At 34.2% G+C, this 16,625-nt stretch overlaps 1 protein-coding gene across 1 annotated transcript in view; it reads right to left on the bottom strand.

Annotated features, from left to right (window-relative positions):
* Nucleotides 1–3,228: 3,228 nt before the first annotated feature.
* Nucleotides 3,229–16,625, bottom strand: part of LOC129234130 (bcl-2-like protein 2) — a 65,918-nt gene continuing 52,521 nt past the window's right edge. Inside the window, exon 2 of the mRNA XM_054868024.1 lies at nucleotides 3,229–6,862. Coding sequence (XP_054723999.1) covers nucleotides 6,722–6,862 — 141 coding nt within the window. The 3' untranslated portion in view covers nucleotides 3,229–6,721. The remainder of the gene's footprint in view (nucleotides 6,863–16,625) is intronic.

Genomic DNA, 16,625 nt, shown 5'->3' with positions numbered 1-16,625 from the left:
AGACATAAAATAGACCAGTATACGGTTCGTGCAGTATATAGTAATAAGAGCAAATGCAGTACAGTTGTACTGTGCAGTAGATCCAGTAACAATATTTGTAACTTAAAAAAGTGAAGATGATAATTATGTTGCGTAATCAAACCATGATTCTAACATATTTTTAAATACAGCTGCTTCACTAGTTCTTTTATAACGTTTCCATCTATGGCTTTGGCAATACCCTTCCTCCTGGTTTCTTTAATTCACAAGAGCAGCTTCTATTTCATAAATTTTTGCATTTTACTAAGATATTATTAGGTGAACTTTTACGGATTTCCTCTTTTAGGTTTTTAATTGTATGTATGGGAGATTCACTCATACCAAATTGTCGTGCTATTTTTGACGCATCTTTTTGTTGAGATTTAGCGTTTTAGGACGCTTTAGTATCGAGAATCTTTAGCTTTTCATTAATTGTCAAAAACTTCCTCTTTTTTCTTTCCATCTTCACAAACTTTAGATGAAACAGCGCTCTTAGGTGTCATTATATTTCATTAACTTTCTCATTTAGAATGAAAAAATAAATAAATGGAAAATAAGAAATAGTTATTTGTATATGCGATGTTCAGATAAGTGCGGTGTGGTCGCTCTCAGTGATGCATAGGGAGGAAGGTCTATTCACGAAAAAAAAAAAATATATATATATATAGTAGCCAATAACAAAGCCAATATTTACACACCACGATCCCCATCCGAAAATTTGCGCGTTGCGGGTGAGGAATTCGCGTTATGCCTAAAATTCTTTACGGGTGAAAAAAATGCGCTATAGCCATTTCGCGTAAGTCGGATCACGTTGTAGCGGGAGTCGACTGTATTAGCAGTTACGTTGTCGTGTCACAACAATAAATTTTGATTTATATTTTTCCGATTCTTTTTTTTTTTTAGTTTTTACTCACAGTTAACGAAGATTTTGTTCCTTTTGACGTTTCAGATCTTTTAAAATTGTGTTTAAGTTAGTATCTTTGTTTCACAGTTTTAACATTTCAGATTACTGTTTCCATACATATAATGTGTGTGTGTGTGCGCGCGCGCCTTCCTTATCCACTGTTTCCATTTTAGTTTTGTGAAATTTCGTGCTTTCATTTATTGTTTTATTATTTTTAGTCTACTTTCCCAGTAAAAGTCAGAGAAAGAAAAAAAGCATGAAAGAAGGCTTAATTCATCTTAAATTTTTCGCGAAAAACAAAACAAAAGTGCCAAAAATAGATAATTAAATATCGAAAAATTAAAAAGTAGGGTATTGAGATGGGAGAAATGTCTGTCTGCCCCCCCCCCCTAAATTTCTTTTGAGTGAAGAAAAGTCCGATTCGAACTTTTTTTTTTTTCTTTTGTTCGAAAGATCTCGGTGCGGACACCTCATTCCCATATTTCATTTTTGGATTTGAACAATTTTTCGTTCAATTTTAAATAGATTTAGCATTTTAAAAGGAGGGGGGGGGGGGGCGGTAAATTGAAAAAAAAAAGGATGTCTTATGTTGTTAAATGCAAACTGTCAAACATTTTAAAATAAAAATATTAAAAAAACGAAAATAGTACACAGTTCTTCTGTCCTTGCCACCTTCTATTCCAACCTCAGTTACTCTCTCATGAACTTTATCATTGTTATGGTCTTCCTTGTGTTCGTACATTTCAGCCCTTCGAAAGGAATTTCACTAATCTAAAAAATGTCAGTTATTATTTTCACGCCTTAACTGGAAAGTGGTACAAGAGCCGAGCTCAGGGCCGAAGAGAAGTCATGTCAGCCTATTATAGTTGGAAAATAGGGGTCTGGCTCTTCACACAGACCGGTTTGGAATCGCAGTAGTATAAATTATATAAGTTTTGTGGTGGGAGGGGGGCTTTACTCAACTCCGTGAAAATCAAAGCGACATTGAACATTTCACAATTGTAATTGAAATTAAATTCACTTGAATCGTATTTAAGTGCATTAATTTTCACGATGGAGGACGATATAAGGTTGACGAATGTTGTGACGGTGCACGTGCAACTCGCGGATTTTTAGAGAGTTCTCGCTTTGTAGCTTGTAAATCTTAAGACTACTATCATAAATGGATCAGATTTTTCATCGCTGAAAACTTAAGCGTTACTTGAGCGAAGTTTCGGGTCTTTGCCAAATTAGTGTACTATTATTATTATTAAATGTAGGAGAAAACATATCCATCATATTGGATCAAATTTTTTTTCTTGTCCAACGAGGTTTTTAAGAGTATTTAACTTAAATTATGATAGGTTGTTCAACTCTGTTAGAGCACTACAAAACAGAACATGAATTTCTTTAATTAAAATGTTGTACAAGAAAAATTAAGGAAAAAAAAACGCGTGTTCCGTTATAATTGCAAGCTGTGAAACATTACAAAGAGGTGATATCATGCCAGAAAAGAGAGCCACACAAACATGTGAGCTCTGATCGAAAATGGCGGATTAGTCGGCCTAACTGTGTAAGTGCACGGGTTCTCAACCTGTCGTGACCTCAAAGGAGGTCGTAAAGTATTTATGGGGTTACAACATTTTTTTTTTATAATAGTGTAAATTTTACAGTTTTAAACCAATTACATAATAAAAAAAAATTCATCATAATTGCATCATTTTTATTTTATTTTGTAGCGGTATTGCATGCGGTTAATTTTATTAATGAAAGAATAATTTTCACGTTTTTGTTTAAAAATTTGTCATTTAGTTCGAATTTTATTATCAGTCAATTGAAATTGTATTGTGCTGTGTTTCGTAACATGTATTTTGAATCGAAAATTCAATACTTAAGCGCAAAGAATTTTAAAAGTGTCGAAATATGTGTTTAAATCTATTGTAGCTAAGTTTTTTTTTTAAATTTCTACAATAATTGTTTTATGCATTATTAAGCATACATGAAATGCCTCAAGAACTTTGACTTATCACGTTCAACATGCACAGTGGGGAGTGGGCATATTAATGTATATATTTTGGGAGTACACATATAGGGTCGCGGGTTGTTTATTTGGGGAAAAAAGGGGGGAGGGGTCGCGACGAGCTAAAGGTAGGGAACCACTGTATAGTGGCTCTGGTAAACCTATGGTCTTACATCTGCAAATCATTACTGTGCTGAGCTTGCTAAGCTGTAAATCAATGCATCTCAGAATGAAATTCCCGACGTTGTTTAAAATTACATCAAGTTGTAAAAGAAATGAGACATGAAAAAATACAGCAACAATAGGATTACTTGAAATTCGATTTATTATACATCAGATTTCTAACATAAAACATTTGATAATTAATGCAAAAGTGAAAATCATCACTTCACTCATCCTTTTATATAAAATTTACCCTTTTTTCTCTTACGTAGGAGATGAAAAATCAAAACACACATTTCTTCACAACAAAATGATTTTCCTTTCCTTGATAATCCTGATTATTGTTACACTCTCAAATGAAAATATACAAAATAAAATGCCGTATAAATTTGTAACAAATATGTACATTTTAATACAATACGTAGTAGGAAATCGCGAACGGTTTTTAAGTTGATCGATTATTTTACAAATTTAAAAAGAAATTGAACACTTCGATCACCTGAACCAATTTCCGATCGATCTAATTCAAACACGCGCGAAAATGAAAAAAGCTGCCACATAAACTTCATTTTTTAAAAATTTCAAGGGGGAAAAAAAGTTTTTTACAAAGATGGAGTGTTTGGAGTAGGCAACTTGCGAATCAAGCACGATTTCATTGCTATTTCGTTTTCGACACAGATTGGGTACAGTTGCCTTAAAATTTCGTATATCGCAGACCCATTGGTGACAAATAATTTTTATTTCATCGCTCTGAGTCATGGTCAAAATCGTTTAATACCCTCATTTAAACCAGCAGAGTATGGACGTAAATAAAAATAGTTAATTTTGTTATGAATATGGAGTGTCCGTTCTTCGTTAAACCAAATGTTAATGGATATAGGTCAGCCTTGGTAAAAGACAGCATTTGCTTGTTTTATTTTCTTTTTTTTCTGGCTCACGTAGAAATCACTCAATGTTCTCATAGCTAGGAAAACAATCGTGTTTTCCCCATTTTTTTTAAATTTATAGTTTCAAAGAATGGAACAAATGTATTCCGTTTAGAATTTTAGAAACGTATAAATGCAAACACTCCATATAAAAACATGAATTAGAATTCGTATTAGTTTCTTCATACATTAGGAGCATTAAAAAATATGTTTGGGCAAGTTTAAGAAAAATGAATCGCTCAATTAAAGGCTGTGATTTTTCAGTAATTAAAAAACGGACAATTATAATACACATCATAACTAGATTGCACACTTCCTGACAATTCAAAAGCATTTAAAACAAAATCGCGGATTTTACTTCGCAGTAAAATAATTTTTGATTTATATACAACTATCCACAAACCAAACACGGAATTTGTACTAACACATACAAAACTGAATAATACTGATCTTTAGCATGAACATATCTTTCTCATATATCACTTGCATCGGAAACAAAAATGGAGGTAAGCACTGTCTCACGCAATCAGCTTGCTAGCAATAATTTATAACAATCGTCTCTAATTAGATTCCATACATTTTTCTTTTAAGTTCTGCGATATTTTTTCTTACATGTGTGACACTCGAAAGAGAACAAAACCCAGGGTTCGAAAATATCAGGATATTTTCGAAAATATCAAAAATATCCGATATTTTGATATATATCCGATATTTTCAACCAACAAAAACTAAAGTCTTCAAAATAGTAAATGCATCTTCAAATCACTCTTTACTTTCTTATATTATTATAACAATATGTGGACTTAAAATTAAGTTTTCTTTCCTTATGTCAAATACTTCATTTTACATTTAAATCAATATTAATGGAGTTGACTTGCTTTTCTGTTAGCTACTTTTACAGTTGTATATGATTCAGAAATAAATAATATGCATTAGTCGGTGCACAGTCATTAGACATTCTTTTTTTCTGAGCAATGTTTACTATTTAATTAGGCACTTTTACTATGAACTAATATTGATACATTACTAATAATTTTATGAATATAAAATACAAGTAAAAAAGGAATATTATATTACTTTGCTATATTAATGATGTATTAATACATCATAAAATATAGTGCATAACTTTTTCGTTATTTTTAAGGAAAATGAACAATATTAATGTGATTAACTTTTTTATTGAAAATGTCGTAGTTGAAAAAATAAATATCGAAAATATCAAGCTTTCAAAATAAATATCGGATAAATATCGTGATATACATCATGATATATATCGGCGAACCCTGAAAAAACCGTCCTTTTTTTTTTAACTGCTGTATAGAATAGTTATTTGGAGACAGAATGACAGAAAAGTTATTTGTAGACTTAAACAAAAATCTTAAATGTTTTTAAACAAATATGAGCTTAAAAATGATTCAATTCATTAAAGATCAATTGCCAAGGCAGCTATTAAATCGTGTCAGGCAGTGCTTAAAATTAATTTCATTCAAAATTATTGTTAATCTTAACACATGCAAATGAGTTTCGCCTAACTATTTCTGTTGTGAAATTCGGTTTGAAAAATTCTAAAATTGATAGCTGAAAAAATACTTAAAACTCAATTTTACGTATAGGTTTCATAAATCACATTCAAGCATATATTCTACACAGACAGTACAAATTTTCTTCAATTTCAAAATTTAATAGCTATAGTTATCCATCGAACGATATCGACGGTGAGGTAATTTTTTGTACACCACACATCACAAGCCGAGACTGCTTGCCTACAACCATTTGGTACAAGACACAAAAGTAGACATGCTTAGTCTGGGATTTATATCGGACATATTAACAAACTAAAATATTGTATTAGTTTACCAAGTCGAACATTGGTTTTATCATCACTTAGATAAATTTATCACTAGAAGTACAAATGAAATAAAAACCCTGAAACCAGTGCTTCTCACGTTTCGTGTGAAACGTTACAAATTTGACTTATCCGAGTGTAGGAACAATTTCTGATTAAAATAGAATAAAAAAATATTTTAAAAAAAGGACTTGATTTTCTGACGAGAATAGAGAGAAAGCACTTTTCCAAATTGCTTTAGTGCTGGTCTTGTTTAAAATCATGCAAAAAGTTTCAAAGTTGAGATGCAAAATAAAAAAGCACCGTTGAAAATCTAGCGTCCAAATCAAGTCCGATCATTACACTGCCAGAATTGCACGAACAGCAGCAGCACCAGGACGCTGACACCAAGAACTTTACCAAGAAGATAATTTCTTGACGACGCACACAAAACTGATTATCAACTTAAAATGAAGAGAAATATGTAACTTGTCTTCCATAAATTTGTTTCCAAAATTATGGGCTTTCTGTACTATTTCAACAGTTTATTTGGCGTAAGGATAATCAACGGAATAGCTGATGAGAATTCCTTCAAATGCCAGCGAAGTGACTATTTCAACCATGCTGAAAGAAGATTTCTGCAGACAATTCCGATGTTTCAAGAAGGTTTTTAAAGGAACTAGATACTCATCCATTTGCCATCAAACACTCGACAAAAATTGAACTTGAAAAATAATCTTTTGCTCGAAATGACAGAAAGGAATGGAATCGAGTTTGTGAAACGTGTCTTTCGTTTGAAAAATTAAAGTTGAAGCTTATTAACATTTCTTGCGGAAGCTAGATTTAGTCGAGATTTCCCGCGGTGCTTGGCCAAGCGGTAGAACTATCTAGGACTTGGTAAGGACAGCTCCAATTGTGAGGGCCCCGATGGCGCTAATTCCGAGGCAGAGGAGGTTCTTGACTGAGGGCCACCTGTTGGTCTTGGCCTGATCGGAATCTGTTCCTTCGTTGAAAACGATTAGTCCTTCCTGAAAAAAATAGGCAGATATCAGAAAATGAAACATTAAACACAAAAGAAAATAATCAAATCAACACATAAAAGAAAAAACAAAACAAAAATGAGAACATTCTAATTTCTTAGTCTTTAAGGATGCAACGAGTCAAAAGTTTCGCAACTTCTGGTTTTAGAAATGTTTCGTGATTTTAACCACAAACACCAACATTTTACTTACAGCATAACGAACACATAACTCAGTGAAATTGCACTTTTTGCTAAGTGAATGTAACTCCTATATATATATATATATATATATATATATATATATATATATATATATATATATATATATATATATATATATATATATATATATATATATATATATATATATATATATATATATATATATATATATATATATATAGTTCTATAAATTATGACATCTAAATTTACAACAAGAGAGCCACTATAAAATGTTAAAATACACAGTAAAAAATATTTTAGTCTCCGTGAGCGACTATGAAGTGACTGGGCTGGGGCTATGTTCTTCATTTATGTATTACTCGGAATTGAACATCGGATCTGATGTTTAGGGGGGGGGGGGACCTCACGTTATTTAACGAAACGCCGAAATTGTGCTGAAAGAAGAGCATTAAACAAATTTTGGCAATTTACCGTTCTCTGATATCCTACCACACAAAAAACAGTCATGAACTTAATCACAATGGAGCATGATCGAAAGTAACAGGAAGCAAGCAGTGTTTTTTTCTCACAACGTGCCATTCCGGGGCAAAAGGACATGGCCACAAGTTCTGTGAATCTTGCAGAAACCGACGATAGATGGCGCTACGAGAATCCAAAGATCCGTACAAAGTCGCTAGTACAAAGTAAAAGATATAAATATCTTGAAAATGAGTTTTGCAATCGTAAATTTCTAGTTCGAATAGGAAATATTTTTATAGTAAAAATTGTTTACTGTAGGGATTTTCACCTGCTAGTTCGGCGGGCCGGCGAGCGAAGAAATCTAACTGGCAAATAATTTTACAGCTCAGCGTTAACTAATTTTCCTGATTCCAAAAATAAAAGTAATACTTAATACTTGACGTGTATTTTAAGCTTTAATTTTCTGTGATTTTTTCATAAAAGTAATCATGCATATTAATATTCATATATATATATTTTTACATTTAAAGGCAATTGAAAATAAATAAAAATTAAAAAACTGAAGAGTCATGTATAGCAGCTATTGAATCAGTTTTTTTTTTTAATACTCGCCAGTCAGCGAAATTTTGTCACATTTTTACTGGTCCGCTGGGCACAAAATGTTGAGAAACGCCGATTTACAGAATTGTTTTGAAAAATTAATTTGAGTGGAGAACAGAACTATTACAGTACATAAAAATTTGTCAAAATGCGTAGGAAACACCGATTTACGAACACAACAACTGCATGAATAATAATAAAAAAAAAAGCCTAAAATACATACAAATAAAAAGAGAGTTGCACTCGAGTGCAAATTAAGCTCTGCTTACAACACGAATTTCTAACTTTCATCCTGGCCAAATTATGAAATAATACACGTGTACTCGATGTAGCTTACCCCCCCCCCCCCTGTTATTGAAAAAAAAAAGTTTCATAGTTGACCATGTTCTCTTTCAGAACGCCGCAATGAAACAAATGAGAAAAAGAGGACATACTGAAACGAGGTCAAAAAAAGATAACCGATACTTGTCGGACGACGGTGGCCTCAATCCCTTGATGAAGATGTTTATCTTCACCTGCTTATGGGAAATGAATAATCAATATCGAGTTTTGCTTGTTCGTTCTGATTCAACATGCACACTTTTGGAAATATTCAGATTCAATACCATCAGCAAGATTTTTTACTGCTTAGACGATCACATTGATTTCTTAAATTTTATAAGCTTTTCATTAACATAATATATTTATATTTAAAAAAAATAAGAGCTTTTGGATGTAGTGATCAGGGAAAAGTCCATGGACGTAGCCAGGATTTTAAACAAAATTTGCCATTAATGAAATAGCAAGTAAACACTGTAGAAAAGAAGCTACGCATCAATATTTATTATGACAAAACTCAGTCCAGCGAACAGTCTGTTTTGAGTTTTTAATGATTAATTCAGTAAAAAATGCACGAAGTCCAGCAATCACAGCCTTTCTTTCTCCTGCTGTTGAGCCTCATTTAAAAAAACTTTCATTCGATATTTTTCTATTTATTGCTTTACGTACATAGTTCACTTTTCCGCCTCCTCACACTAACTATTGCAATCACGAGCCCTCCATGGACGGTCACCGTGACCTTCTAAAAAATTCTTAATTGGCGAATTTTGTCTGACCATTCGGCAAAATTATCCTCATTCGACGAAAGTTGGAGTTCTAATTGGAAAAATTTGGCAGAATTTGGAGTTCCATTCGGCAAACTGAGAATTAGCGCCCTCCCAAAAATTTGAGTTCGAGGCGCCCCTAATTGCAATTCTGTTACAATGGGGTTGTTTCCTTCAGTCTAAAGTATTACTTTTAGTCACTGAAACTGATAGAATAAGCAAAAAAAAAAACATGGAGCGAGAAAATACTTTTATTTTCCCAACAGTTATTTTTTAATTAATTTTTTTAAATGTCTGGTTTTTCAAACAAGGCGTGGTCTTTATGTCACAAATGATGCACGTTGCCGCATCTTTCTCCCGCGTTTCCACGTTGTGATAATCGAGAAACGAATGAAATATTGCGCTCTACGCCTGCTATCAACCATATCGTTGCCAATACACGTGAGTAAAGATGCGAATTAAATATTTTGCTCTGCGAATGGCATTTTATCATTTGCGATGTCATCGGCAGAAGCGTAAACAATGAAAGCACACCGATTAAAGAAATTTTTTTTAAATATTAAACTTGAAAAAAATTATTCTAAAAATTGTCAGATGCTATGTTTTTAAGCATGCTCTTTCAGAAGAAAATACTTTTAAATTTTCGGAAACGACCCCATTACAACTCTTTTCAGTTTTCGAATTTTTATCAATAAAACAAACAACTTGTGAAGCGTCTACTATTTGCATTCAAGCTGCGTCCTTTTTTCTGACATCCGGCTTCCTCTGAAGAAGTTCTGACCGCCTTGGGAGTGGCGGATAGAAGGATCTTACCTCGATGAGGTACCGAACCACAGTAATAAGAAGGAACGAGAAACAGGAAATGGCAGCAGCTGATCATATAGTTAAATAAATCTCCGGAGGGGGCGTAGTACCATGGGCGTGAGACAGAGCAACAGAAAGAATATGTATACGCATTAAAAACGCCAGCTAAAGAGGAAAGGGGAGAGATACGGAGGAAAAAAAACGTCGAACGTCATGCTCGGGGAAAAGCAAAGAATCCGTTCTATATATACATAGAGATGGCACGGAGAGCGGAAGTACAAGCTATCAGGCGAATTTTCTAAGAACGATACGAGTACTTGGAAGACGCGATGGCGGAGGAAATGGAACGACTTTTCAACAATGTTCAATTTTCGTTTGAAACATGCTTCCAAATGGAAGGTTTTGGCAACCTTCGCGACTTCCAGTTATGGATGAACTGATAGAAATTCTAGTTTCGGTTTGTCTCTCCAGTTCCACTCATGTTCCTGATGGGAGGTCACCGTGACCTCTCAAAAACTTCTTTATTCGACCAAAATTTTGTCTGACTTTTCGGCAAAATTTGCAGTTTAGTTTGGCAAATTAAGAATTTCTGCCCTCCTAAAAATTTAAGTTCGGTGCGGCCTTGATTCCACTTTCATCAGATGCGTGTTAATCTTAAAGATTGCTTAATCATGGTGTCTGGTTGGAGAACAGTAAAAACATATCTTGGGGGGGGGGGATACTACATTCTGCAAACTGAAAGAAACAAAAGCAAAGAATGCCCCAGTCAGGAAAAAATTCAATGAACAAATAGATTTAAAAAATAAACTGCGATTTTTCGGCGGAAAAAGCCGACGATAATATTATCAGCGACGAATCCCCCCCCTCTTACTAATATAGTTACCATGAATTCAATTCATCATGCAGTGGCAATAAACCATCTGATTCGCTAGCTACCAATCACTTTTTTTTGGGGGGGGGGGGGCTCTTGCTATTGGAGGGTGGGGCGGGGGAGTTCTTTGCTACGTTTAGGGAGGTGCGCCTGTCCTTAGGGGGGGGGGGGAGAACCCCTGGGTCCAATCATAGGATTGTTGCAATTTGAAGTTTCAGTAACTGAGTAATTCTGAATATTTCCTGCAGAAATCTGCTAATGTGAAGGCATCGATCTTTTCATGCATTTTTTCCCCCATCCAACTTTATGACGTCTGGTCAAATCACAAACCGTGAGTTTTTTCGCCGGACAAAAATCGGCTGCTGACTGCAGAACTATTCCGAATTTCCTCCAAAGCAGTCCAAAAAGTGGCGCGCACCCTTTACGACTCATGCCGCTGATAAAAACATTCCAGCCACCCACGCTAATATCAAGACTACAGCCACCCAAAGAGTCGGAGTCAGCAAAGGTGGAAGGAGTGGGGGAAAAAGTTATCAAAGAAAGAAAAGTTTCCCACGTTTCCGCGACCCCACCCGAATGTTTCTTTCTTCCCCTCCCCGGTTTCAACCTTATCAAGCTGAATGAATGGAGAAGACCGAGCGACGCATGCGCAGACGATGACGAGTTCCACGAATTCTGCCGGGACGATCCCATCCTCCGTCCATCCCCATCCCTGTACGTACTCCTCACCAGCGTTACGACGCATGACAAAAGCTAGCGACAAAAATGAATGAATCTGGCCTCCGAGTTATGTAGAACATTCCGGAAAGTTACTGGAACATTCGCGACCAATAAAATTCGCAAACAATTGCATTCGAGAACCTAAAAAACGGAAGAATCAGTGAGTAGTACCTTCTGTACTCCAATTAATGTTCCTAGTATTTTTAGTTCTATAATTATTAGTTAATAAATTGATAAAATAGCGAAACCCCGATTTCACGTCCCCCGATCTACGTTTCTCCCGCAACTCACGTTTTTTCATCGGGTTTCATCATTAGTTTTGTTAATGTGTTTCCCGTATTTTACGTTTTTTTAACACATACCTTTGAGGAACGTAAAATCGGGGTTCACTGTATTAGAAAATTCAAAGCAGCGTAATCACAATTAAGAGTAAGAAAACGTATTTCCATCCCCAACGGTTTTGGTTGAGCTTGATTGACTACGAGCAAGGAAAAACTAGCTTTTTTAATAGCTTTCTTGGAAAATATAAAGGGTTAACTATTTAAAAATACACAAAACATTTACTAGTAAAAAAGAAAAAAAAAGTCTCTTTCATGACTGCGAGTAGTTTTTCTCGTCCGAAACACCACAAGTAAAACTTAATCATCATTCAACAATAAATCTTGGATGTGATGCGATTTTTTAAAAATAGTTAACCAATTCTGTTGACAGAAACTTGCAGTTTATTTTAAAAATATTATGTTTTTTTTAATGAAAATTGTAAACAGAAAGTTTTTTTTTTGGGGGGGGGGGGAGGTCATATGTGTGTTTTTATACGCACGAACCTCTCTTGATCACACGACCATTTAATCGATATTATTAAACTTAAACATTCCCAATAATTGTTATAATTCTGGCCTGAATTTAAATTCATTTAAATTCAATAATTTTAAGTGAGAAAAGTAGCAACAATTTGCAATGTACAAAAAAATTTAAATTCTCAGCTTCCTGCATTATCAAAGTTCGTGTTTTGAAAGTGGAAAAATGAACATAAAAATAAATAAATAAAAATAAGCAGCAGAATGTAGGTATTATACATTTCTAAGCAAAATTTTATACTTAAAACTTACAAATTTTTCTAAAATCTAGAATTTTCAATTTTTCCGAATAGAAATAAATCCCTTCTCGAAAATTTCCGACTTTTTCCCGACTGTTCTCAGAACACTCCCTCCTGCGACATCTTTTTACTCAAGATTCGCTTGGACGCAGGCGATGATGTTGGTCTTACTATCTAACGACAGGTCGTTTACCCAGGGGTACCCGCGAACATTGTCTATGAATCTTTTGGTTTTGAATGTTTAAAATGTGGCCAAAAAATCCAGCGGACAAGAAACACAGATTTGGCTCCAAAGGGTTCAGCAGTCTAGGTATTTGCCAGCAAGATTTGCCAGGAGTAAATGAAGACGAAAAGCAGGTGATTTCAGAAAGTGTCATTACGTTTATCCAGAAGTCGCAACAAGATTTGAGTTTTATTAAGATTTTTTGTGCTATACTAAATTATATTCAGTATTGGTTTCCTGAGTGATAGATGTTTATTTTCTTTTTAACACTATTAATATTTAAAAATTGTTTTCTGCTGACATTACTTAAGCCTCGGAGGCAAATGAAAATGAGTGACGAGCGAAAAAGGCTAAATAGTTTTAAATAACGGAAACAAGCTAAATTAAAAACCGAAGAACAAAAAAGAGTCTTCAAATTTTTTTTCAACGTGGTATATTTTTTTCAAATGGGCAGTTTTCAAAAGCGGAAACTTTGGACTCGGCAAAGTACTCCAGTTACAATTTACTAATAAAATATCATCGAATTGTGAGTAGTAAGAACACAAGTAAGTGAACGTAATAACAGAGGAAATTTTTCAAATCGTTCATTCTTAAATGAAAATAAATAAATAAATAAATAAATAAAAGTAACAGGATAAAGATGCTGTTATCAATTAAGATGACAATTGACAAAATGATTAACACACAAGACATCAAAGTTCAGTGCTCATCAATGATTCAGGGGTCATTCCATTTTAAATCAACAAATTTTCAAAAAAGTTGTTGCATCACCATTTTTGATTTTGATGAAAATTTGCATGTGCATTCCTTTCATTTCCTAGACCTCAAAAAAATAAATTTTTTATTTTTAAAAAAATTACCCTTTGATATATAGGCCATTTTTGTTGTTGGCAACAGCAAAAATAGGGCATTTTGGTGCTTTGTCTTATGGACAATAACTTTTTTTCTATTAAAGCTTTTGAGCTCAAACATAGCTCATTGGAAAGCTAAGAAAACGATCTTTTCATACATGATATCAATAAATTTCAGATTTAAAAAAAATATCAATTTTTCAAGGTCAAAGTTCGCGATGAAAAACTATTTTTTTTACCACTTTTGAAAATTAAAAACCCTATGAAGGGTTTAGAATAACAAGCCCTAGTTTTCATCATATATTTATATGCATGGTTACTTATTGTATTAAAAAAAATTGGCTTGTTACTCCGCCCCCTTTATGAGATATGCTCCCCCAAACCCTCCTCTTGTATCCGCCACTGGTGACTGTCCTGGTAGTGTACATTTTCAACGAGCTTTTCTAAAGTACATCTATGATCCAAGAATTGAAAAATAGTAAGTGCAGGAATGATTTTTTTAAACAACATACAAAAACTTAAGTTCACATTTTCCTATGTGATAACCAGGATCGCGTAGTCTGAGGGAAAATGAGTTTCCGTATTTTGGAATTTTAAAGTCCGACTGAAACTCCTTTACCCTACAAACAGCCCAATTCCACAGCCCTGGTGATGACAAGAGCATTTACATTACTGAACAAAAATAATGTGTCTATTCAAATTGAAATGGCCTTAAAACAATTTTGCTTTAATTTTGTGTACATTTCTACTTGGAATTTTTGTTGATCTTGCTCTTACTTTAATCGCAAATAAGTTTCCCAAGAAAAATAAAATTTTCGTTTAGTTAGTTCAAAACTTTTCCTCACTTCAACGCACAACTTCTGAGAAATAAGAACACAATAGATAACCATCCCAATTCCTCTCAAACGAACGCAAAAAAAACGCCTTCCCGTCATCGACAGAGGCATTCCAGAAACAGAAAGCAAACATCAAGTGCCAACATCACTGGACATCAAAGGAGCCGGATGATGGAGAAAAAGAAATTTTCCAAAAACGAACCCCGCTCCTGCGATCCCCACCCACCCAAGAAGGCAGAGGGTCTTTTAAAGGACACGACCTCGTGAGAAACGAGCGCCTTCGGACGCTTGCCATTGGCCGAGACGGAGCGATGGAATGCGAGTCAGCTACGTTCCAAGAAGCCGGATTTCGAACGTACAAAAAGTGCTTCTCCCCGCACATACCCCCAAGAAAACTACCCATTCTTAAACGCGAGGTGTTCGGCCACCATCCACCTGTCTACCTCAGCAGAATTAGGTAGGATATAAAAAAAATTATCGCCCTGTTTTTTTTTTATGCATCGCAAGGCCTGTTGTCAGTTCTTCCTTTTTTCAAGGTTGTTGCCGCGAAAATTCCTTTTTCGGTCGCAGTATTTGTGAAGTTTGGGCTGGCAACGCGATTCGCATGGCTAATGACTAGTGGTTGAGTCACATTACGCGTTTTTTAACCGGCTCCGATCTCATTATGGAAGCGGTGCGTGAAGAAGGAGTTCGGGTTAGTTTCGGTTTCGTGAGCGGGAATAAAGAGAATAAAAACGCATGTTTCCCGTTTGTTTGTTTTATTTATTTATTAATGGCAGTTTCTGTTGGGAGCCGCGATTGGGGGATGTTAACTTTAAAGACACATTCGGATGTTAACTTTAAAGTATCGTTCATAAAAAGGTTGTGGTTCCCAAGTTTATTGATTTCCCAAACAGTAAAATGGGTCAAATAGTGAAGCTCGCCTTTTAAACTATTAGTCTCTCCCATCCCCCACACACAATCAACTTGCAAGCCCTTTAGGGTTGCGGAAGATTTTTGTTTTACGATACAGGCAATTCTCACTATCATTAGAATAAAACAGTGAAATTTTCCATTGTATTTCGGGAACAGTTTTAATTATTCTTTATCAGCAGAAGCCTTAGAATAATTTTTAAAGTGGAGGGAAGTTTCCATTCCTCGCTTAAAACGCAAAATAAGATTTTTTTTAGATAATGAAATACTATAGAAAGAACGTTGTTTTAGCAATATTTTAATAATTTAATACACATTTCATAAAAACTTAAAAAATAAAAGCAGACTACTTCTTTTAACAGTTAATATTTCAATTTAAATCCTTTGGAATGAAAGAAAAGGATTTGGATCGTAAAAATAAGCATGTTTTTAAAATGTTTGTTAAAAAAAAGTAATAAAACAATCAAAGGGACTAAAAGACCCAACCATGGTAACATAAACCAGTTAATTTCAGTTCCGAAAATAAATTTCATTTATCTTTAATTTTTGATTTTATTCTCTCCATTTCAAGAATCGTTTGACTTGCTTAAGGTAAACCTTGGAATAAGGGTTTCTCAAAACAATTCCTACAGCTCTCCTAATGCTCGTATAAACTTCAAACAAACTTCATCTTACGCAAAAAAAAAAAGACTAAGCCTTCGAATGACCTAAAACTTAAAAATGTGCACTGAATATTTCTTCCCCATATCATCAAATTTATGTAAAAAACGAGTTTAAAATTGGAATAGAAAAAGAACAAAATCAAATCTTCGAAAAAAACGCTTCGAGGTGCACACCCCTATGCAACAAACTAATGTTGTGGCAAATCTCATGAAAAACGGCAGAACGGTCTAGGCGCGTCACAGACATCCAGACAGAGAATTAAAAGCTATTTCTACTCAACATAATCGATAATTTATGGGTTAATCGAAATTGGATTTACGAAATATTGATAATCAACAAAATTCACAATTTGTTTGACTTTATTCTTTTCGGCGTTTTGAAATCACGCCTTTTTTTCGCACCGTGATATTATAATCAGAATTGTTGTAAATATAAATAAAACTAATATTTTTAAAAAAAGAAATTGAAGC

Source organism: Uloborus diversus, chromosome 1, assembly GCF_026930045.1.
Source record: "Uloborus diversus isolate 005 chromosome 1, Udiv.v.3.1, whole genome shotgun sequence".
Classification (NCBI taxonomy): Eukaryota; Metazoa; Arthropoda; class Arachnida; order Araneae; family Uloboridae; genus Uloborus; species Uloborus diversus.
This window is presented reverse-complemented; position numbering and strand designations above follow the sequence as displayed.